This window comes from Rattus norvegicus, chromosome 13 (assembly GCF_021556685.1).
Source record: "Rattus norvegicus strain SHRSP/BbbUtx chromosome 13, alternate assembly SHRSP_T2T, whole genome shotgun sequence".
Lineage (NCBI taxonomy): Eukaryota > Metazoa > Chordata > Mammalia > Rodentia > Muridae > Rattus > Rattus norvegicus.
The window spans coordinates 104030173-104054683 of record NC_141546.1 but is presented as its reverse complement, the minus strand read 5'-3'; the positions used below and the strand labels follow the sequence as shown (position 1 = coordinate 104054683).

Below are 24511 nucleotides of genomic sequence, written 5' to 3'. Positions count from 1 at the left end.
ATTTCCCTGGGGGACCGGCTGTCTGGTGTCCAGGTCTGCCCTCTCTGGGGCTGATGGGAGGCTACCGTACCCTGGTCTCTGTTCCCTCTCAGGGACTTGTCTTGGGAAGCTCAGCTTTTCACAGGCGCCTTTCCCACCCACGTCTGCAACCCTCACATCTGTGGATCCTGAGAAAATCCGCACTAGTTTAGGGGTGCAGCTCTCAGGCGGGGAATTGACTGAAGTACCTGTCTTTTCAGGGTTGAACCCCTGACCTTGGCCTCATTAGCTCTCTGAGCTGTCACAAAGCCTCATACCTCACTTTGTGTCACTTCTGCTGACTCCCTGCTTGCCACCCTCAGAGGTTTCCTTTTCAATTGCAAAGGCGTTCACAGGGACACAATAGAACAGAAAGAAATCCTGTCTCTCCATACTTCTTGGAAGGGCCAGAATATGCAATTTAGCAGGAAAATAATACAAGGGGGAAAAAAGTCTTGAAGGTTCTAGAAACAGCTCATCTTTTCAAGGCACGCATGTGCTGAGGATCCAGCTGGGTCTCCTCAAATCTTCAATCAGAAATTTAAAAATAGTGTACAACTCCTTGTACCAATTTATTAATGTAGAGCCTGGTGGCTGTTGCCTGTGAAGTGGTGAGGTGCATTATGCTGTCAAAGTGAGCTGGGTGAGCACTGCTGGGAGAGGACGCGTCTGAAATTCCTAAGTGCTTATTTTGGGTAAGTTCATAGCATCCTGAGACCAAATTGAGTGCTCACTGTGATAACAGGGGTGTAGGTTCTTATTCCCCAGGGTACGTTGGTACCCAGAGGACAGGGCTTATTGCAGAAGACAGAAAAGGATGCTCCCAGGAGAGCTGTGTTTCACACCAAGGCTTGCAGGCCAGCTCCAGGGTGTCTAACAGTGTCCAAGTGAAAAGAATTTTGCATCCTGGCACTTGACAGAAATTGTGACCAAAAAAAGGGAAAGTTCTGGAGATGGAGAGAGGGCTTAGTGGTCGAGAGCACTTGTGACTCTTCCAGAGGAGTTCAGATCCCAGCACTCATGTCGGGCAGCTCACAACGGTTCTGTAACTCTAGCTCCAGAGGGAAATGACGCCCTCTTCTGGCTTCTTTGGATACTAAACACACACACAGACACACACACACACACACAGAGGGAGAGAGAGACAGACAGACACACACATGCACACACGCACACACAGAGAGACAGACACACATACACAGAGACAGACACACATACACAGAGAGACAGACAGACACACAAGATACACATGGATTTAAAGAACCTTTTCTTTTCAGAGACTTCACAGAGATGGCTGCTGGTCCCTATTCCTCTAGTCCCTCTGTGGTGGCATTGCCATAAGACTTACTCCCCGTGAGCCTGAACAATCTTAGATGTCACTTCCACACATCTACAGTGATAGCATCAAATGTCCTTCAAGCCTCAAAGGTCAGGGACTTTAGTTACTAGCCCCGTGTTCTCAGAGAGTATAACCTATGACTCCTTTTTTACCCTATGTAAACATATTTGTATTTCTGAAGCACTTGACTATAGATGCCTACCTATTAAAGACAGAAGAAGCCAAGATCCCTAATATTCCAGGAGAATACTTGTATACAACACAGCCTTCATCTCAAAGGGTATAAGAGACAGTGTAGCTGTCCTTTTTTGAGAGAGAGAGAGAGAGAGAGAGAGAGAGAGAGAGAGAGAGAGAGAGAGAAGAAGAAGAAGAGGAGGAGGAGGAGGAGGAGAAGGAGAGTAGTGGAGAAGAGAGGAGTGGAGTGTGTGTCAGAGGACAGTTTGCAGGTGTGGGTCTTCTGGCCTGATGATGTAAGGCCCCTATCCCTTCCCAGCAGTAAACCTACAGTTTTCTAGGCCTTCCAGAAGAAACCCTATTTATGGAGACAGGGCACGTGCTGAGCCCCCAAAGCCACTGTTTCACCTTGTCAGATCAATGCTTCCATTCCAGGCTTCCCAGAGCTCCGCCATTTATCCTACTTCTAAAATGAACAGAGAGGGGAATTGTGTCTTAGAACCTTCTAGGATATAACACGCTGTGTTTGCTAAGACAGCTCGCTACTCACTCTCCCCTTAAGGACCCACACTTAGGGACGTCCTGCCTTGGCAGACTTCTTTGAGCGGCTCACACTCAACCCTCAGGCATGGCTCACTCTCCCCTGAACGCCTATCTCCTATCTCTCATGCTTAAACCTATATTTAATATATCTTTAACAAAATCTCCATTTCTGCATCACGAACGGGAAGATCTTCAGATTCTTTTCAGCATCCAAGCAGTGAGTCCTGACTTGGTCTGAGTCAAGTTTCTTGAAAGTCTAAGGGATTCTTCAGGCTGCCGAGGGTACAGCGTGCTTTCATTCCAACAGTTTGGGAAACTTACAGTATTAGTTGCTGCCTTATGCCCTAAATATTCCCTGCCTCCCCCAGAGGATACACTTTTAACAAGCTTCAGAACAAAGCCGGAGCTGAGGGGAAGGTTCAGCGGGCTCTGGGAAGAAGCCCCTGCTGCGTGTGGGCCCTGATCCCCGGGCCTCACGTATTAAAGTGATGAGGGAGACATCTTTCACCATCACACAAAGCCCTGCAGCCCGAGTGCTATCCTGGTCCCCTGACCACGGTGATAATAGGACCGTGCCACAGATGCGTCCATCTTTGTTCCTCACCAACAGGACCATAGGCCTGGCTGGTGTGAGCACCCTAGCCAGGACAGGGCTAACTTTGGACTGATTGTCTAATCTCAGCCTCTGGTGAAGTCGCACCTCACTGCTGGGCTTTTGCCTTTTCTCCTTTTCATTTGGCCGGGCAGCCTCTGTTAGACAGAGCAGACTTGTCACCGTTAGCTAAAAGTAATTGTTATTGCAAGCCCCCTGTAAGCGTCCGACCGTCCGTCCCTTTCATGGTCAAACCGGGTAAGCATTCCTTTCACCAACAGAAAGCAGAGAGTGGACAGGATCAGATCTTTTCATGTGGACCAACAGTACCTGTGGCAGTGGCTAACTAGCAGGCTCATTAATTACCTGCCTAACTTGTTGATCCCGATCGCTTGTGACTCTTAGAAGCAAGAAAAAGCCAGTGTGTTTCTTCCCATAGAGAAAACCGACAAGAGAGTCTGCCTCCCATGCTTGGTTCCCTCGCCACTCATAATCAAATACTTGCATTCTTCTATAACGTTCCATTGTCCCTCTTTGTGGACAGTCATTTTTAAGTTCAAAGAGCCTTTCTAGTCATCGAAAGTTACCTATTTGCCCATAAAACAAAGGCTTCAGAAACACCAGCTCTGTAGTTATACGTCCGAGTGGATGTACTGAAGATATTTTTGCAGTGGATATTTCTGTAAAAGAAATTATACAAGCACAAAATGGGCTAATTAAAGGGCCAACATAAGGCTCAGCACTTGTTGAGTATTTACTGTCGTTCTAAGCAGGGCATTAAAAACTTGGCACATTTAATTTTCCTGTCGAGCCTTTGGGGTCCCAGGTGTGTGTTCGTGCTGCGCAGTGGCGGGAACAAAGTTCAGAAAGTATTAACTTTTTCTGCAGCTCCCACCCCACAGCTTGCCAAACCCCAAAGAAGACAGACGTCGCAGCTGTGTGGAGGGAAGGGTGGCTTGGATTCACCCTGCCTGGGACTGGGGCATCAGAGCTGGGAAAGAAGGCTCGGGTTCTCTTCTGGAAGCCACACCGGCTGCTGGAGTTCTTTCTGTTGTACTGTTTCAGCAGATCCTGAAACCGTGGGCCATTCACTCCTGCTGTGTGAATGCAGTCCTGACTTGTAGAAGCACAGTAGAATCTTCTGGAGAACTCGGGGATGTGTCTCAGTTGAAGAATTAGCCTTGGAATGCATTAATCTGCTGGCCTAGTCTCCAGCACAGGATGAACTGGGGCTGAACTTGTAACCCCAGCAGTTGAGAGGTAGAGACAGAAGACCAGGCCATCCTCAGTTAGGTCGCAAGTTGGAGGCCAGCCTGGGCTACATGAGATCCTGACTTTACAGAGGAGATGGGGGTAGCTCAACAGGCAGAGACACCTGCTGCCAAATCTAACAACCGTAGTTTGGTCTTTGGGATCCTCAGAGTGGAGGAGGGACCCAGCTCCTCCTCTGAGTTGTCCTTTAGCACCACATGTGCATTGTGGTCTGCGTCCCCCTCCCCTAAAAAAGTGCATTTATAAAATCTCGACCCCTGCACAGGCACTCATTGGCACTTGCCCTGCAGCCAGGGCCAGGCGTGAGGGCCATGAGAGGTGATTAGTGGGCTGCTCATATAACCCGCCTCCTTTATTGATGGGTTTTAAGGAAACTCTGGCTTTTTGTTTATCGTTTGGCACAGCCTCCCCTGCACGCCTGGAAGTTTATTCAGGTTATATCTTAGTCACTGTTCTATTTCTGTGAGGAAACACCATGACCACGGCAGCTCTTACAAAGGAAAGCATTTCATTGGGCTGGCTTACAGTTTCAGAAGGTCAGTCCATTGTCATCATTGTAGCAAGCATGGCAGCAGGCAGGCAGATGCTAGAGAGGTAGCTGAGAGTCCTACAACCTGATCCATTGGCATTGGGATGAGACAGGGAGCCACTAGGCCTGGCTTGAGCCTCTGAAGCCCCAAAGCCCAATGACACACTTCCTCCAATAAAGCCACACCCACTCCAACAAGACTACACCCACCAGAACAAGGCCACACCCACCAGAACAAGGCCACACCTTCTAATAGTGCCTCCCCCGCACCATGGGCCTATGGCGGCCATTTTTTTCTTTCATCCACCACAGGTTACTTACTTGACAAGTTTTAGGTCAGGCTTCTTTCGTGTTTGCCTGATCCCTTGGAAAAGAGAGCCCCTCAAAAACTCCCGCCAGTTATCCTCAAGGACTTACTGCCTCCTCGCCTCTAGTCTGTCTTTCCCAAGCACATGTACCTGCCGCCATGGCGCAAGTTCTAGCTCGGTCAGTTTTGGGTTGAGGCTCAGCCATGAGACCCTTTTCTTCTTCCATGTGTGTCAAAGTTAGTTTTTGTTAACCAGACACACACCTAAGCAAAAGGGACCTTGGCATAGGAGCTGCCCCACCCCCATCAGGCTGTACTGTAGGGAAGTCTGTCGGATGTTGCTTTTGTCGATGGAAAGGACCAGCCCACTGGGCAGTGCCTTCCCCGGGCAGCTGGTCCGGGGCTGTATTAGAAGGGTAGCTGAGTGGGCATGGAGAAAGGGAGCCGGTAGGCAGTGTCCCTCCATGGTCTCTGCTTCAGCTCCCTTGCCTTGAGTTTCAGACCCGGCTTCCCTTCATGGTAGACGGTAAACCAACTAAACCCATTTCTCTCACAAGTTGTTTTTGGTCAGTGTTTTATCACAGAGACCAAAACAAAAAAAAATTACGTAGGACAAGGGTGTGTACATGACAGTGGTGTGTGTGTGTGTGCGCATGTGCAGTTACCTATGTATGCATTTGCACATAGAAGCCAGAAGTTGGATTTCTCCTATCACACTCCCTCTCTCTCCTTCTTTTTTCCTTTCGAAACAGATCTCTTGCCATGTTGGCTGGATGGCAAGTGATCTCCCAGAATCCACCTGTCTTACTCCCAACCCCCTGTGAGAGCTGGGTTACAGCTGTGCCCCACCAACCTGGTTTTTATGTGGGTTCTGGGGACCTGAACTCGGGTTGTCATGTTTGCATAGCCGGCACTCCGTAACACCCTACTGCAGACTTTTGAAGGGTTTGTGTCTGTCTCCATGCGTGGGATCGCAGAGCATCCGTTGGCTGTGTACGCCCCGCCCTTTCCATCCCTGACCGTTCAGGTCGCTGTTGAGTTTCTTCCTGACTAGCAGCCTTCCCCGTAGCCTTCTCACTTCCTGCTGTGGAGGCAGCTAGCTCGCTAGGCTCAGTTGCTACCTCCAGAGCAGGAAGTGGAGGTGTGCGTGCTCACAATACATTGCTGGAGAACATGCTCTCAGAGCCCTTTTGTTTTGGGCCCCGAGGAGCAGGCCAGTGTCCCCCACTGAACAGATAGGGACAGGGTAGCTGAGTAGGACAGGAGATTATTGAGAAAAGTAATTAATTTTCGTCAAGCTGTCAAGGAGGAAGGTCTCAGATCTTTTTTCCTACAAGACCAAAACAAACCATAAAGGTGGCTTCTGAAGGCTTGCTCAGGGGGTAGGGGACCTTCTCTCTGCTACGACCGGCTCCTGGGAGGAATTGTGAGCGCTCCTTCCATGGTCTTACTGCCTCTGCTGTGCTCTTTGGCGTGGCTCCCAGGTCACACCGCTTGCCAGGCGCTGACATGTCACTTCACAGTTGTGTCTGAGCGCCCTCTGACCTTTTCCTGCCTTGGTGTAAAGGGCGAGCAGCCAACTTCCAAGCCTGTTGCTCTCCTCTGTCAGAGGGGCCCTCCGGTGAACCAGGCCTGAGAATCACTCCACCGAATTAGTGGGTTCCTTCCTGAACCGCTGAGGCTTGTGAGCTTGGTGTATTTGTGTGTTTTCTTCCCCTGTGTGTTCCCGTTGGTCCCTGGAGTCAGGCTCTTCCTTGCACGCTGTAGTAGCTCAGTTCTCAGGGTGGCCTCCCTGGATCACTCTCCATCAGGGAGGGGCACGGTGACTGCCATGAGCTGGTGAGAAGCAGGGGGATGTTGAAGCATTAATGAGACAATTTCCATAAGGAGGTGTCAGCCCCCTGCTGGTGCCAGCCCATTGGGGCTGCAAAGGTAGTTAGAGGAGAAATGACAGGCAGACAGGACTCCCACACACACAACAGGGATGACAATGACACTGCAGCAGGGATGACAGCCACTGCAGCATTGACTCCCCCACCCCCTTCCAGCAGCAGGAATGCCCTTGGCGTCAGCCTCTCCCTGGTGACAGTTTGACAACTGTTTTTGTTTGTTTTAACCAACTTTGTTCTGACTTATTTGATGTCATTCCTCACTTTACAAAATTAAGATTTAGAATAAAAGCATTTATATTTTATTTGTGCGTATATGTGCATGTGTGAGTTTGTGTGTCACGTGTCTGTAGGTGCCCAGGGAGGCCAGAAGAGCACCAGGTTCTTGGAATTAGAGTTCCAAGCAGTTGTGAGCTGCCCAGTATGGGTCTGAGAAAACCAAACCTGGGTTCTCTGCAAGAGCAGTCAATATTTGAACCATTTCTTCAGTCCCAAAGATTCTTATAGCATGTGGTTCGATTCAGCAGCTTCACCATTTTTGAAAGCCCTCTGGCCATATATGCACGCAGGCGCGCGCTCACACACACACACACACACACACACACACACACACACACACACACACACGCCCTACATCCGCATCCCGACATTCCCTCATGGGTTGTAACAGCGTGTTCCTTGGTCCCTGTGGCTTCTTATTAATCAGAAAACAAGACACAAGAGAATCTGACTTCCCAGACTGCAGGTGATGCTGGGGGGCAGAGCCCAGGTTGTGGTCACTGAGCCAGTGCATACGCCTGGTCTCTTTGACTGTCTTGGTAAGTGTTAGAGTGTGTTCTCTTTGATGGATTCTTCCTGAAAGGCCAAACCTGGTCCTTCTTAGGAAAAGTGCACTTGGGGAGTCAGGTAAGGGAACCCTGGCTGTGACCAGGTGGTGTCTGTTACTGCCTAACCCAGTGAGCTGCTTTGAGTCTCTGCCTCTCACCACTCAGACGCCCTGTCTTTTCTGTGTTTAAGGAAAGAAGGATTGTCGAAATGTGGACGATGCAAGCAAGCCTTCTACTGCGATGTGGAGTGTCAGGTAGGTGCGGGGCCAGCCCTCGTCTGGAGGCTGGGACTGAGGTCTTTGTCGTTGGCTTCTTGTTCCACAGATTTCCACTGCATTCAGAGCAGGTAAGCATGAACCTCCCAGAAGTGAGCGGTGCCGGGGACAGATGGTCTCAGCTTCAGCTGCACGCAGCGCTGGGTGTGGCTGGGGACCAGGCCAAGGGTCACAGTTTGCATCAAGGACACCACCAGCCCAGTTTGGGTGATGGCAGAGAGGTGGGAAGCAGCGATTCCCCAACAGCCGGGCGCACCCCACTGGGCTGTTAGAACCCAGCCTAACTAAGGGGTTGCAGCTATGAACGTGAGCAAAGCCTGTGCCTTGTAAGGCCTGAGTGGGGGACTCCGGAACTAAGGGGTGATGGCTGAGCCTTGCTCGGGTTGGATCCTACAGGGAGTAGCCACAGAGAGAAATGAGGTCATTGTGAGACCTCTGAGTGACTAAGAAGGTGTCCCCAAATGTTTACAGCAAACATCCAGTGCACAGAAAGGTCCTTCATAGAAAAGTATTGCAGGGTCAGTGCGAGGGACGTGGTCTCACTTCACAACTTTCTAGTCACTGAATCGCAGGATTTACGAGGAAGTGCATCTTTTTAAAAAAAAAATCTCTGTTCGTGTGTGGTACATATGCATGTGTGTATTTGCTCTCATGTGTACGTGTACATGTGTATATATACAGGCATGTAGGTGCACACATGGATGCATGTATGTAGAGGCCAAAGGTGTCTTTCTTGATTGTGCTCAGTTTTACTTATTGAACTCGTGGATCCAGCTGGTCCAGCCTGCCTGTCTGTCTCTGCCTCCCCAGTGCTGAGATCACAGATGGGCAGCCACACCGACCCAGCTTCCACACACACGGGGTTTGGGGATCTGAACTCTGATCCTCACACTTGGAAGGCGAGAGCTTTCTCCACCAAACCATCCCCCCAGCCTCACAGCCTTCTTTCCTTCCTCCCTTCAGAACTCTCTTACCCCACCTTACCAGATGCTGATGCTATTGGGGGGTGTGGCGGGGAACTGTGGCAGGATCTGCACCTCCCCGTCCAGAAGCACCTCTGCCACTCCACTTCTGGTGACTGTTCACTTCCTCGGGTCACCACCTCAGGCTTTCAGACCCAGAACACTTAGCAGTGGAAGGAGTCACTGCCGAGCTCTGTGTCCTGGCTGATAATAGAGTACCAGGGACAACAGCCTTTGCCAGGGTAGAACCAACGTGCTTGCACAAGAAGTGACACTCCCGTGGTACAGGGGGCCACACACTTGGTCTCCTTCGGCAGGCTTCCTGAGGTGGCCAGTGTGAGTGAGGTGGACATGGATGTGAGCTATGGTCCAGTTTTCAGGGTCTCTGGATGCTCTGTCCTGTCATGGGCAGGTGCTCTGTGCTCAGCTCACTGTGAGACATCCAAGCGACTGTCTCTATATGTGAGTCAGACACATCTGGAAAAGGCAGCCCATTTCCTCCTCACTGTGTGAGAAGCAAGAGAAGGCAGAGGGGTACAGTGCAGACGAAAGAGCAGGAAATCAGACGTGGCCAAGGGCCAGCGCAAGCTCCTTCTTACAGGTCACAGGGCATCTGTGGGCGACACTTTCCTCAAGTTCACGTGAGGGCAGCCATGCCCGTAGTGCAGAGCGGGAAAGGGAGGCCTTGGTAACCGTGGACGCGCTGAGCAGCCACGAGGATTCTTGTAAATAACCTAAGACTGCACGACAGAGCAGATTTTCTGTGACTCTGACTGGAGAGTAGCTTAGTCATGTGTAAAGGATAAGGAGGCTTGCCCTTTTCTAGCCTAGGGTGATGGCTGGTAGGGAGCATGACAGGGCTCTGGTGGAGCACTGTGGCTGAGTGGTGCTGAGTATAACACCAGTCACCCTTCTGCGTGAGCAGAGTTCAACAGAGAGCATCACAGTGTGTGGCTGCTGTGATCCCCACCCCCTGGGCACACTGACTAAACACATTACCACAGAGCTCAGGAGGCAGCGATATTCCAGTGAGCCACCCTGACCCAAGTTGGGATTCTGAGGTGTCGGTCCGTGTGGTTCTTTGGGTCCTGGTTTGGTCCTGGTTTGCAGACTGTGAAAGCTCCCTTGGGGCAGGCTCATTAGTTAGGATCTGTCCCAGGATGCTTACTCTCCGTCAAGTATGCTGAGAGACTGTACAGTCAGCCCCTGCAGGACAGCTGGAGGGGGCTCCTGAGGTGTCAGTGAGGAGCACTTTGGGGGAAGAGCCCAGATTGGACTGTTTGGAGGCCTTAGGCTACGGCAGCCCTAGTGGAGCCTCCTGGTCCCTCGGTCTGAGGACAGGTGCCTGGGACACCCTCTGCAGCTGTGAGTTTCTGTCTGTTACCAAGTACCACATGACCAAGTGGGTGGCACCTGTGGCACTAGCTTCTGGAGACTCTTACTTCTCAAGGTGGCAGACTGACTTTTAACCTGAAATTTATTCCTTTCTTCCTACATGCCTGCCTTCCTCTTTGTCCCTCCGTCCCTCTGTCCCTCCCTTCCTCCCTCCCTCCCTCCCTCCCTCCCTTTCTTCCTTCCTTGTCTATCTCCTGAACAAAGATGCTAATGGCCACAGTGAGTTTCACCCTTGGTAAAGAAGGACTAAATGAGTATGGAGCAGTGTATTGGAACAGAATGGCCATGAGGGCTTAGGAGAAATAAATGTGTAGAGATGCAGGGTAATGCCATGGCTGGAGTTCACTGTCTGACCAGTGCTCACTGGACCCGTCGCTGTCGGGTAGGCCCGAATGGGTCCAGACACCGGGCCAGTGCTACTGAAGCCCACTGTGGTCTCCAAGCCAATCCCGAGGCCCAGCTGCACCCTCGGCACCTCTCCTCTCTTCACTCATTGACAGCGTGTGCGCACAGTGCACAGTGAGACAGTTTCCCCACCCGCAGTGTGTGTGTAACCAGGAAGACAGTTCCCCCAGCCACAGTGTGTGCCCAGTGAAATAGTTCCTCCACTCAGTGTGTGTGGCCAGTGCACAGGGAAACAGTTCCTCCACTCAGTGTGTGTGGCCAGGGAGACAGTTCCCCCACCCGCAGTGTGTGTGTAACCAGGAAGACAGTTCCCCCAGCCACAGTGTGTGCCCAGTGAAACAGTTCCTCCACTCAGTGTGTGTGGCCAGTGCACAGGGAAACAGTTCCTCCACTCAGTGTGTGTGGCCAGGGAGACAGTTCCCCCACCCGCAGTGTGTGTGTAACCAGGAAGACAGTTCCCCCAGCCACAGTGTGTGCACAGGGAAACAGTTCCTCCACTCAGTGTGTGTGGCCAGGGAGACAGTTCCCCCACCCGCAGTGTGTGTGTAACCAGGAAGACAGTTCCCCCAGCCACAGTGTGTGCACAGGGAAACAGTTCCTCCACTCAGTGTGTGTGTAACCAGGGAGACAGTTCCCCCACCCGCAGTGTGGGTGCCCACGGAGATGGTACTTCCACATCATGCCCAGAAGCATCCTTGTGCCTGCACTGGAATCAGATTCCTGTGCTTATTATATTGGTACAAAGTGAACTTGCAGTTTGAAAAGAAACCCACCACATCTTACTTTCCATGGACTGATGTTTTAAGTTTATCATATCAGCAATATATTCATTACTGAGAATTCAGAGGCGTAGTCTAGAGATACAGATAGGTAGATAGATACATGGATGGATGATGATGATGATAGACAGACAGACAGACATTTAGATAGACATTTATAGACAAATGGACAGACAGATAGACAGACACCTTATCCCTCAAGGAGTAGACGTGTGGCATATACTTGGGTGCAAGTGTTTCTGAATCTTTTCTGAGCACGTATATTATTTCTCAGGAAAGTGAGCTTGTATCTGAAGAATGTTGTGTAAGAATTGCAGCCAGCTGTCACCTTTGAGGGGATACAAAGGTAGCGTTAGGGGGAAAACTTAGGAAAGCTGAAAACTACTTTTAAAAGAGTACACAGTTGCCTTTTTAGATTTTTGCACACTGTTAATTATTTCTTTACAATTTCTCCCACACTGGACTATGGCAGATGGCCTCTGGTAGAGGAGTGTGCCCCCAGGGCATACAGAGTTGAGTTCATGGGGTGTAGCTCAGTTGTTAGGGTACCTCATGCTTGAGGGGGTCGGTCCCCAGCACCATGAAAGCCAGGCTTGTCATTCACCTGTCATCTTAGCTCTTGGGAGGGAAAGCAGGAGTTTAAGGCCAGCCCTGGCTTTCTAGGGAGTTCTAGTCCAACCTGGGTTACATGATACCCTATTTCCTAAAACAAACAAAAAGCCAAGAAAAACAATTGTTCAAAATATCCGATATTTCTACCAGATTCTGTCCCCTCCCTCTATTTTTTTTTTCAAAAAATTTTACTTCGTTGTTCATGGAGACGAGAAGTGAGCATCAGATCCTCTGGAACTGAGGTCTCAGACAGTTATGGGCCACCCTGTGGGTGCTAGAAATCGAACTCATCCTCTGGAAGAGCAGTCAGTGACTCAACTGCAGGGCCATCTCTTCAGGCCTTAGTCTTTTTAAATAAAAACGAGCAGTGTCGTTGGAAGACGTGTCTGCCACTCTTCCCATAATCCACGTCTCTCACCTCACCCTTCAGAAGGAGTCCCAGATGGACCAAAGCCGCCGTGGTGGCAAATCTAGACCGATGCTGCTTGCTTGAGTTCTGCACTTCCTGTTCTGACACAGTCAGAAACTGCTCGAGGTCAGACAGTCGTCTCCTCTCCCTTCTTCTGGTGTCAGCAGCAAGGCTGGCTTAATCACTAACACTAATTAAGAGTGGACACGGGCCAGGCACTGCTGTACATGCCTCTTGTGGGCTGGCTGCTGGCATTCTCCCTGCAAGACCCAGTCTGTGAGTGAGTTCCACTGTCCAGGTTGAAGGCGTCAGTCTATGAGTGAATCCCACTGTCCAGGTTGAAGGCGTCCATCCATGCAGCACAGGCTCAGGCCTTGGTCTGATTATCACTGTTAGAAGGTTTGAAGTCACAGACTCGGAGTCCCAGACTTGCTAAGTAACGGGAGGATGGTGTTATTTACAGCCTAGAAGACAGGTGCAGAGGGATTAAGAGGCCGCACAGACTGTCATGGCTGCTGCTGAGCCGAGTCTAAATGGGGGTCTCTCAGAGTCCCAGGCTGGTGGCCGTTCTGCTTCAGGGCCTCAGCGTTCGCCGCAGGGCTCCGCTCAGTGAGCTTCCTTTTCCTTGGATGATAGACCCATCATGGAAGTCAGTGCGATGCACTATGTGCACGAGTATTAATTTTAAATTAATTATATGAATAAGTATGTTGTATTGATACAATTGATTAATTTTGATAAGTGCTGATGCCTGGGACACACCAAGCCCCTCTCAATCAAAGAAACCAGTCGCACGCTTCTCTGCATCCCTAACTGTCCTGGAACTCACTCCGTAGACCAGGCTGGCCTCAGACTCAGGGATCACCTTCCTGTGCCTCCCGAGTGCTGGCGTTAATGGCATATTAGACCATGAGAACCTGTCGGTCTTAATGCAGGCTTTCTGCTGACTTCCTGGAGCCCCAGTGGCACTTCCTCTGTGATGTACCTGCTGCTGCCACCTGTCCTCAGCTGTCACAGGTGCCCTGTGGCCACCCTGGCTGCAGAGGAGTCTGCTGGACTTTGTAGTCCCTCCTCCCTGTGCTCCCTGGTGCAGACTCCAGCTAAAAACAGCCTCCGTGCTCCGAGGGCCGTGCCTTCCGTCTTCTCCCCGTCCCTGCTCTCCTCATAGCGGGCGTGGCGTTATTTAACTCCATGAGCATCTTGGCACAGAACCTGAGCCACAGGGATGTGTCAGGTGCTGCAGTAAATCACGGGGACTGATTTTGTCTTCCCCACGGGGTTCAGTGGAGGGAAGGCCAGGGAGCAGGGAGACAGTCACTCAGCAGCGCCATCTGCTGAGTGTCCTGTGAATGTCACCAGCAGCCCAGACTGAATAAAGCAGGGGAGATGTCTTTATTCTAATGCGGGCTGATGTGCGGTAGTGGGAAGAACTACGGAGCAGTAGAAGGGAGCGTGAAGGGAACAGCTCTTTGGTTGCTTGAGGCAGGTTTCTTGAAATGTTGACCATAGAGGAGCAGAGGACGAGACCAGCAGGAATCAGGGAGTCATAAGACAATTAGGGAGATAGCGTTAGACAGCAAATACTGCAGGCCCAAGGGCTCTCTAGAGAGAGGAAGAATGGTGCTATGGCAACAGAGAGTCAGGAGAGTGTGGAGGGAAGGCCAGCTAGGAGAACAGTCCCCACAGCTTGCCTGTCATGCTGAGGACAGGGCCTTTTGTGCCCGGTGAGGAGTCATGGATGGTTCTGAGCTGAGACCCTGTCCCTGCTCTCTAGTGTTTATAGGGCAAGGAACCAAAGCTAGTATTCAGCTAAAGGCGGGACAGTGATCTTGGCAGAGCAGGCTCACAGGTCCTAATGGTAAAGAGGGCTGAGTCTCTGTACCTCACCACTATATGTGGAGGCGGAAGGGAGGTGCGTGTGTGCATGCGCACACACATGCACATGTACATGCACACGAGCACACATACATGCACACATACACACGCACACACATGCACACACACATGCACATGCACACGCACATGAGCGCACATACACACACATACACACACACCCATGCACATGCACACCCACATGAGCACACATACATGCACACATATGCGCGAGCACACGCACATGCATGCTAAAGGTCAAATTTGGGAGCCATCCTTTAGGACTTGTCCACCTTGGGTTTTTTGTTGTTGTTTGTTATCTGTGTTTTGTTTTGTTTTGTCTTGAGCCGGAGTCTGTCACTGGCCTGCGGCTGGCCACTTAGGCTGGGCCATCTGGCTGGTTAGTCCCTAAGGATCCGCCTATCTCTCTTGCCAGTGGTAAAATTACACTCATACCACCTCGGTCACCTTTGTTTTACAAGGGTTCCAGGACTCGAACTCAGGTCCTCGAGCTCACATGGGCAAACCCCTTAACCTGTGACTCATCTCCGAGCCTGAGTCTAGCCCAGAGGGCAGGATAGAAAGATTGGCCAGCATTGCAGGTCACTGTGAGTGTCACATCCAGGGTCACCCCAGGCGTTTGTTGTTGGCTTCTGGCTTCTGTCGACTTGCTGCTTCCTGACCTGGGGAAGGCAGAGGGTAGAACAGGCTAGACCAGTTCCATTGTGGACACAACCGTACTCCTGGGTTCCCAAAGTATACAAGCATCTAACTTTACTTCCAATCACCTCACCCCAGCCCTTCCTTCCAGATCCCTTGCCATTTCTGCCACTGCTTGGGTTTCCTTTCTCTCACTGTGATAAAACACTCAGACGAGAAGCAACTTGGGAAGGAAAGTGTTTGGCTTGTTCCTTGAGGTCTTATCCCATCATAGAAGGAACTCGGTGCAGGACCCAGGGCAGGCACTGAGGCAGAACCTATGGAGAAAGCTGTTCACTGGCTTGGTCGGGCTCATGCTCAGCCCCCCACCTCCCTGCCTGGGGATGGTGCCGCCCACAGTGGGCTGGATCCTCTCACAGAAATCATAAACCAAGACGGTCTCTTATAGATACAGCCACAGGTTAGACTGATCAAGGCAATTCCTCATTTAAAGTTTCCATTCTCAGAAGACTCTAGGTTGTGTCGGAACTGAGCGAGATAGCTGCTTTCCTTGACCCCTTCCGTTTTTCAGCAAGCACTCCATCAAAACTGTTTTTCTCCCAGTACCCCCACCAGAACTGTTCTTTCTTCTTTGCTTTTGATTTTAAATCAATCAGCAGTGACATCAGTGGTGATGGGAGTTTTATCAGTTATTTGTCCTGACTTGAGTCCAGCACTGGAAAAGCACTACCAGCATCGCAGACAGGCCTGTTGTCCAGGTCCCCTGCCCTCAATTGGGTCTCAGCCCGCACATACTGTAGGAAGGAGTGGGGCTTCCAGCAGGAAGCAAAAAGGAAGCAGTCAGGTATGGCGGCTCACACTTCTATCGTACCAGCACTCAGGAGGCTGAGGCAGGTGGATTGCTATGAAGAAAAGTCTAGTCTGGGCTTCTATCCCAGGTCAGCCTGAACTACAGCATGAGACCCTTAAAAACATCCCCAAACAACAAAAATGCCTTGACCAAGGCAAAAGTTAGAGGATCAAAGCAAGGATCCTATCCGTTTTTCTCGGATGTCATTCTTTCTAGTTTGTGAGCTTTCCAAGAGGAAGCATGTTCTACTTGACCTTGACTAGGGGACACACTGCAGAGCTCTTCAAGCCTTAGTCTGTGTGTCTGTATGTGTGTATATGTCTGTGAGTGTGCGTGTGTGTCTGTGTGTGTGTGTATCTCTGTGTATGTGTCTGTGTATATCTCTGTGTCTGTGTGTCTCCCTCTCTGTATCTATTAGTATATGATGTGCTGTGTACTGACTGTTTCCCTCTCTAAAACCTACCCAGAAAGAAGACTGGCCCCTGCACAAGCTGGAGTGCTCCTCCATGGTTGTTTTCGGGGAGAACTGGAATCCCTCGGAGACTGTGCGGCTCACAGCAAGGATCCTGGCCAAGCAGGTGAGGAAACGTGAGAGTGTTCTGCTATTTGGGTTTTTATTAAAGGTCACAACGATGACTGGCCGAGCCAGGCTGAGCATCCTTGGATGTCAGCTGCGGTCACACCCACGCGTGGTGGGAACCACGTGGGCATAAGCTTTGCTTGCACCTCCCTCTTACCCCGGAAGAGGAGCATGGCGGTAGCTGCTCAACGCAGAGCTTTCTTCGGGATTTGTTCATACAGAAAGGCATGGCCAGGACACAGTATGAACTGTGAAAGACCAGACCCATGAGAAATTCCTAGAGCTTCCAATGAACCAGACTGGTCTGGGAAGCTCTGTGTTCCCCTCTTTGTTTGTGATGTGTGGAGGCACCCGTCCCCTCTCTTGTAAGGGATTCTGTACCTCTGCCGCCTTGCTCACCCATGTGTAGATGGTAACGACCCAGGGGGAGGCACAGGGATGTTGCACAGACAAAGAGGAGTGTGAGAGTAGAACCAGGCTGAGGAGGAGAAGAGGGACGGGAGGTGGAGAGGAGCTGCTCAGTGCATTCCTCCAGAAATGTCTCAGGACTGTTTGATGGTGTGTGTTCAGCCTTTCCCATGCACATGAGAATTGCGTGCCTCCCCTGCAAAGGCCAGGGCTCTGAAGTCAGTGGGAAGAGGTGAGGGGCTTCTCTTTGTGACCCACTGACTGTAAGGGAGCATAGGAGGCAACGTGTCTATGGAGGGTAGAGGTCTTGCTGTCTGTGTCCGGGTGCCTTGGCAGCAAGGCCTCTGAGCAGCAGGCTAGTTGTAAAGCTTTACTTCATCCACCTCTGGCTGTCTCACCCCTTCCTGCTCCCACCTCCCCTTCCAGTCTGCTGCTGCTGTTTTAATCTGAGTATGATTGTAATGATTGGCATGCTTATCCCCAGATCAGATTCAGGATCCCCAATGTGTAAACAGCAGTAGAACATTCTAGAACACTGAGGTCATCTCCCCCTGCGTTCAGCTGGGTTGGGTGACTAAAACGTCTGTCTCTGAGTAAGCAGAGCAGGGGTCGCCCGCAGAGTAAGACCCAGAGATGAGGGTGTTTTTTTTTTTTTTTTGGTTCTTTTTTTTGGAGCTGGGGACCGAACCCAGGGCCTTGTGCTTCCTAGGTAAGCGCTCTACCACTGAGCTAAATCCCCAGCCCCGAGGGTGGTTTTTATTGGAGAAGGCCAACTACCCCTTCTTAAATGACAGCTCTCTGAATTAATGGTCTCTGGCAGAACAAGGAACAGGGGTGGGTATGACTGGTGCGGTCTGGGGTAACCGGTCCTTCAGATTGTATCAAGTCCTGCCCACTGGGAGACCAGTCTCTTCCTCCCCTGCCTTCCCAGGGTCTCTGGCAGTGCTTTGTTAAGGTCTCAGAAGGAGCATGTATGCTACCCCGCCGCTCCTGGGTAGGATGACTTCTTACAGAAGTGTGCCTTGTGAATGGAAGATGTCCACTGTGGTTTTGGCTTCTGGGAGAGCAGTCGGAGAGCTGGGGCAAGTTGAGAGGTTCCCTTCAGTTTCCGTTATAATTACCACTAATCAACTGTTAAATAAAAAGGTACCACACCACCTTTTCATCCCTGTAGGAATAGGTGATTAAAAAAACCCAGACCATTTGTATTCTAGGAGCCCGCAAAGGATTAGGGGAGACAGGCGACCAACTACCCAAGGGAAGCCTAACATGCTAAGGAGGAGGCGAGGGCGCCCGCCGGACCAGCCACCTGTAGCCCCACATTGAATGGCCAGATTACAAAGCCAGGCCTCAGGCCAGCTCCTGAGCTCAGCGTTTGAACTCTTGTCAACACCAAGTTTATTCATGTTCTCAAAGCCTCGTGGGTCTGCTATTGTTAGGTCCTCTCAGGGTGTCTAGAACAAAGGCAGCGTGCGTTTCAAGTGAGGCTGGGCTTGCAGATACAACCCAGAGTGTTCCTTTTGAAATGTGGAATTTGAGATCATTTTAGCCTATGCTTAAAGAAAAGCGGGAAATGGATGGGGTTTCATTTTGTTCCTTTTTAGAAGGAGAAGTAATAAATAGTATGGTTTGTCCGTGGACTCAATCCTTTCAAGTCAGGGCCCTAAAAAGTTGTTTTCTGGCCCCGTTCTTTTCTGTAATGAGCTTTCTGAGCCTACTGTGTGTGCGGTGTGTCAGGGTGTTAGGGATACCGTGGACCCTTTCAAAAGCTTTTAAAATAAGCCCTTTGGATCTAGAGGTCGGACAGACTCAGCACCAAGTGTGGACTCCTCAAGTAGATTTCTTCCTTGAACATGGCTGTGTTGTCTTCATGTGCCCTGGGCACTAACATTCCTCTCTGATTTTTATCTCCGATTACTAGAAAATGCACCCAGAGAGGACACCTTCAGAGAAACTGTTGGCCGTGAGGGAGTTTGAGTCACGTGAGTATTCCTCCTAATGACACACTTTTATCTTAGTCACAGATTTAATGTGCATCCGGCAGTATTGGGGGCAGAAATAACTTGTTCTTAGTAACTTTCAAAAACAAATGCTCTTAACCCTGACTCTCCCCTGAGTGTATGAATCGATCAGGAAATGACTAGGGGCATTGGAATCCCCAAGATATCCCTCTCCTGCTCCTGGCACTCTGGATAGTTCTGGGTCCTAGCAGCTCTGCAGTCCAGGAAATATAGTGTGTGCACACATGCATGTGTCTGTGCATGCATGCAGAACTCATATCTGTGTGTGCACACGTGCATGTGTCCGTGCATGCATGCAGGTTTGTATGGAAGCCAGAGCACAACCTTGGCCATGACAGTTTACCAACTAAACTGTTTCCTCAGCCGCCTCTGGATGGCCTTCCCAAAAGGCAGTAAGTCAGGGCTATCCAGCTGCGTAACCGTGACCCAGATCCCAGGGGCCTAACGTGAGGGACACTGAGGCTGGATGTCATTTACAGTTAGTTATATCCTTCTTCCTCACTGTGGCTCATGGTCAGTTGGAATGTCACTCATGAGTGATGGAGGAAGAGACAGTTGGTCAGTTACACCAAGTCACGGGGAAATAATCTCCGCGTCTGGTCATGGTGCCCCCCCATCCCCCGCCCGCCATGCTGTGTATAACAGGAAAGACCCAGGGTCTCTGGTGACAGGTCATTTCCCGCAGATCTGGACAAGCTAGACAACGAGAAGAAGGATCTCATCCAGAGCGACATCGCGGCGCTCCATCAGTTCTACTCCAAGCACCTGGAGTTCCCTGACCACAGCAGCCTTGTGGTGCTCTTTGCCCAGGTAAGGGTGCCAGCCCCTGGGAAGACCTTCCTACAGCCACTCACCAGGACGTCTACCTGACAGGGCCCTGGACCCCTGGGGAAGTAAACACAGGCTCAGCCCTGGGGCTCACCAGCCCACCCAGGCTTGCCCAGGCCAATGAGAGACCTTTCCTCAAAAGTCAAGGTAGACCAGGGCAGAGAGATGGCCCAGAGGTTAAGAGCATTTGTTGCTCTTTTGAGGACTTGGGTTTGGTTCCCAGCACCCATGTGTTGGCTCAAAGTCATCTGCAACTCCAGTTCTGGGAGATCTAGGCCCTCTTTTGACCCCCAGGGATACCAGGCAGGCATTGTGCATACATGCAAAGCATTCATACATGTAAAATAAAACAGAAAGCATGGAAAGCAACAGAAACAACACCCACATGGAGACACATACCCACACCACACGGTAAAAACATGCTAAGCATTGTTACACCTGCAAGGGAGAATTGTGTCTTTCCTCGGTTCAGCTCCAGTGAGAACCACTTATAATGGCCCAGTGAATTATCCACACCTAGTGTTTACGCAGCTACACCCATGAGTGTGTACATCTCAACACATGACTATCGTAATCAGAAAGTTACTCCTTGTACAGGAAGTCACGGCTTCCAGTTACAAATGTTCAGGTGGAAGGAAGAAGGTCGTCTTCCTCGTGCCCACACCCGGGTTTGCTGGGTTCGTAGCACACTCGCCCCAGCATCCGTTGTTCCTTCCTGCCCCACTGCTGTGATGAGGCTCCACAGGCAACTTAGGAAGGAGCTCATCCTGGCTCGTGACGGTACAGGCCGCGGTGGGGTGGGCGGCTGGGGCTGCGGAGAGCATCAGGGCTGCTGTGCACCTCACCATTCATTCAGTCCAGCCTCCTGCCCATGTCACGATGCCACGCATGTTGAGGGTAAGCCTTCGCTCCTTGGTTAACCTAGGCACCCCTCAGACAGTTTCTGGAGCAAATCTAAATGCTGTCAGTATTAAATCACCGAGACACCCGAAGGCGACGGGTGTGGGTAAGGGATAGACGGGTGGGGGGGGGTGGTTTCCTCACCGGGACATGCTTACCTGAGAGAGTAAAGTTGTCACAAGCTGTGGGAATGTAGACCCCTGCCCCTTTTAACAGCGTGACACCTGCCAGAGGGTCTTCCCTATGTCGATGTGCTTGGCTCACAGCGCTCACGTGAGACATTACATGTTCATGTTACAGCCAAGTGCATGTGTGAAAAAATGAAGTGAGCCATGTGTGTGCCTTAGGGAACACACATGAGGTATGTGTATGTGTGAGCCATGTGTGTGTGTGAGGGAACACGCATGAGGTATCTGCGTGTATGAGCTGTGTGTGTGTGTGAGGGAACACACATGAGGTATGTGTGTGTATGAGCCGTGTGTATGTATGTGTGAGGGAACACACATGAGGTATGTGTATGTGTGAGCCATGTGTGTGTCTGAGGGAACACACATGAGGTATCTGTGTGTATGAGCCGTGTGTATGTGTGTGTGAGGGAACACACATGAGGTATGTGTATGTGTGAGCCATGTGTGTGTCTGAGGGAACACGCATGAGGTATCTGTGTGTATGAGCCGTGTGTATGTATGTGTGAGGGAACACACATGAGGTATGTGTATGTGTGAGCCTGCCTCCGCTTCCCAAGTTCAGGAGTTACACGCCAGCACCACCACTCCCAGGGCTTCCTGTATTCTGGGCAAACGCTTCACCCACTGAGCCACATCCAGAGCTCCCTCCCCTCATGTACTCATGTGTGGATTTCAGGGGGGAATTCAGTACCCCTGAAGGAAATGCTAAAGCAGGAGGTGTAGCCCATACCCCCTTACCCTCTGACCTTACCTCAGCCCCCAGCTGTCTGCGTGCTGTCCTACTCCTGAGCCTTTGCGGTTCTTGGAGGCGACTGCAGGCCTCTGAGCTGTGTTTCAGTCACTCCGAACCTGTGTGTGGCTGAGAAGTATATTTCTGGTGCGCAGCCTACGTCTAGTTTAAATGCTAATTACGAGAGTAGCTTCAGCGAGGCACTTATGCCTGATTTGACTGGAAAAAAGGACCACAGCCCACGCATCTTTCTTAATGTGCAAGTCCCCTCCTCTTCTCCGGGACATCTTGGAAGGGAGGGAAGGCTGGCTCAAACACCGTCCCCAAGCCTCCAGAAGGAAGAGTGATTACACTCGGGCTTGTGGGAGAAGACGAACACACACTCCCACGCAATAAGGGCAGGACAGAGGGATGAAGACACTGATGTCAACCTGACACCCTGGGGGCATGGAGTAGGGCTGACCCAGCCAGGGCTGCCACAGTGGAGGGGCTGCAGATGAGCGGATCAAGGGCTCAGTTCCCAAGGGCCAGGGAGCTGGGCATCCCTCCATCTGTTTTGATATCTCTCCTTAATCTCCCTCTCACTCTGGTTTAGCAAGCATTTATTGTCGGCCATTGTGGTAGCACACTGAGGCAGGCATCCAGCAGGAGAAAGCTATTTCTCTTAGTACTTAGCCAGTGATACCTAGGAATGGAGTTCGTGCTTAAAGAAATTTTACTGAATGAAAGAAAATCCCAATTACTTGTATTTACTGTGGGTTGGCAGCCATTGGTAAAGTAGCAGCTATGCACTTGGTCAGGAATGAAGAGACAGGCTGTGCAAAGTCCTCAGCTTAGGAAAGCCCTGGTCTCTGGGATTGAGTTATGAGACACCCAACTCTTCTTTCTTTTTCTTCCTCTTCCTTCTTGCCTCAGGTGCCCCAAGTAAAATTTTCACTTTCACCATGGTAAGAGCCATGATTCCTAAACTTTTCCAGTAACACTTTAGCTATTTGAAATGATGTGAAATTACTATTTTTGTGAGGTCGCCACATTCGCAGTTAACAGAGGCAACTTTGGTGAGAGAGACACGGTCACACTTAACAGAGGCAGCTCTGGTGAGAGAGACACGGTCACAGTTAACAGAGGCGGCTCTGGTGAGAGAGACACAGTCACAGTTAACAGAGGCGGCTCTGGTGAGACACAGTCACAGTTAACAGAGGCGGCTCTGGTGAGACACAGTCACAGTTAACAGAGGCGGCTCTGGTGAGACACAGTGAGACTGGAGCGATTGCCTAGTGAGTAACGCTCTTCCCACACAAGTTCAGATCCCGGGACCCCCGTACAGCGAGCCGTGGCCACGAGCACCAGTCAACCCCAGCAGTGGTCCTACGGCAATAGGAGAGGTAGAGAAGGAACACTCAGAAGTCTGCAAGCCAGCAAGCCTGCCTTCCACTGCAGCAAACAAGAGACCCAGTCTCAGATGAGGTGGAAGGTGGGGACTGATGCCTGAGGTTGAACCCACACACGCACACATGTGCACACACATACACATACATGCACACTCATACAAACATACACACACTCACGTATGCACACACAAACACAGGCATGCACACATACACTCACAAACACATAGACACAAGCGAACACAAGCACACGTGCACACACACTCACATACGGACACACAAACATGTGTACACACCACAACTCAGACATGGAAACTTTTTGAAAAGGAGCAAGCATAGTTGGTGTGCAGAAACCACACTTTGTCAGAGCCCCACCTGACTCCTTTGATGCTACTCATGTCTCACCCATCCCTGAACCAGTCACTCGCCACACGGACCTAGGAGCCCCGGTTTCCACAGTTGTAAGGTAGGCTGCTGCATTCACACTAGTAGGATACCGTGTCCAGTGCTCAGCAGAGGCAAACTCTGAGGTGTGGCTACCGCGCCATCGGCAGGCTTCGTGACAGTAACTGGTTCCTTTCTCATCCTGCAAAAGGAGAAGACACTGGGTCTTCCGGGCCTGAGGTTTTCGGAACTTATAAGGAACACCTGTGCAATTGTCTCTTAACAGACTAAAAGTTGCCTTGATTGTCCTTCTGTTAAAGTGCCCTGCACATTATTATGCTTAGTGCTGTATGTGGAAAGAGAAATTGCAGAATTGTCATGCTTAGTTATCCTCTGCCTGTCGGCTTTGACCTAGTCCTCCAGTGTAGTGAGAGTTGTTCTGGGACGTGTGTGTGTGTGTGTGTGTGTGTGTGTGTGTGTGTGTACGCACTCATGTATGAGGAAGCCTCAGCTCACCTTGTATGTCCTTCCTCAAAAGCTGTCCGCTTGGTGTTCTGAGATGGACCTGTCACTGGGTTCTGAGGCTCTCCAGTTAGGACAGCCAAGGATCTCCAGGGATCCACCCGTCTCCACCTCTTCTGTGCTGGGATGACAAGTGTACACTGCATGCTCAACAATCTGTGGCTTCAGGGGCTCAAACCCAGGTCCCTGTGCTTGCAAGGCCAGCACCTCATGACTGAGCTGTCTCCCCAGCCCAACTCTAACCGTTTACCCTCAGTGTTCTCAAAGGCGAAGAAAGGGCCAGGGATGACCAGGCATTGATTTGGCTGAAATATGAAAGACAAAGTCTCATTGCACTAGTCAGGGTTCTTGGTTCCACTGCCCTTCAGGGGAAGGGACTGCAGTCCCACAGATGAGAGGCTTCGAAGTTACCACCTCAGTCATGAAGTGGACATGGGGTTACAGGCATATGATTTGGAGATGGGACCTCTCTGCCTCCCTCCATCCCTCCCTCCCTTCCTCACTCCTATCTCTCTCCCTCTCTTTCTGCTCTCACTCTTTCCTGCTCTCTCTTGTGCGCACAGACACACGCACAGACACATACAGACAGACACACACACACATACACATATAGACACACACAGAGACAGACACACACACACAGACAGACACACCCACACAGATACACACACACACACACACACAGACAGACACACCCACACAGATACACACACACACACACACACACACACACACACACACACACACACATACACACCATGCTCTCATTGGAGCTCTTCACATGAGGCAGCCTGACGTCCTTACAAACAGACAAGACTTGAGTCCCATCAGCCCACCATAGGACTCCGGTGTC

The 24511-nt window shown here is 50.9% G+C and overlaps 1 protein-coding gene across 2 annotated transcripts in view; it reads left to right on the top strand.

The window, feature by feature from the left end:
• Smyd2 (SET and MYND domain containing 2) overlaps positions 1–24511 on the top strand; it is a 41409-nt gene that overhangs the window by 4474 nt on the left and 12424 nt on the right. For both annotated transcript variants that reach the window (XR_015635154.1, NM_206851.1), the window contains 4 exon segments: positions 7681–7744; positions 16177–16287; positions 18619–18679; positions 19404–19528. Coding sequence is in view for 1 of the 2 variants with exons in the window: in NM_206851.1 (NP_996733.1) it covers positions 7681–7744; positions 16177–16287; positions 18619–18679; positions 19404–19528 (361 nt within the window). In the remaining variant the exon portion in view is untranslated.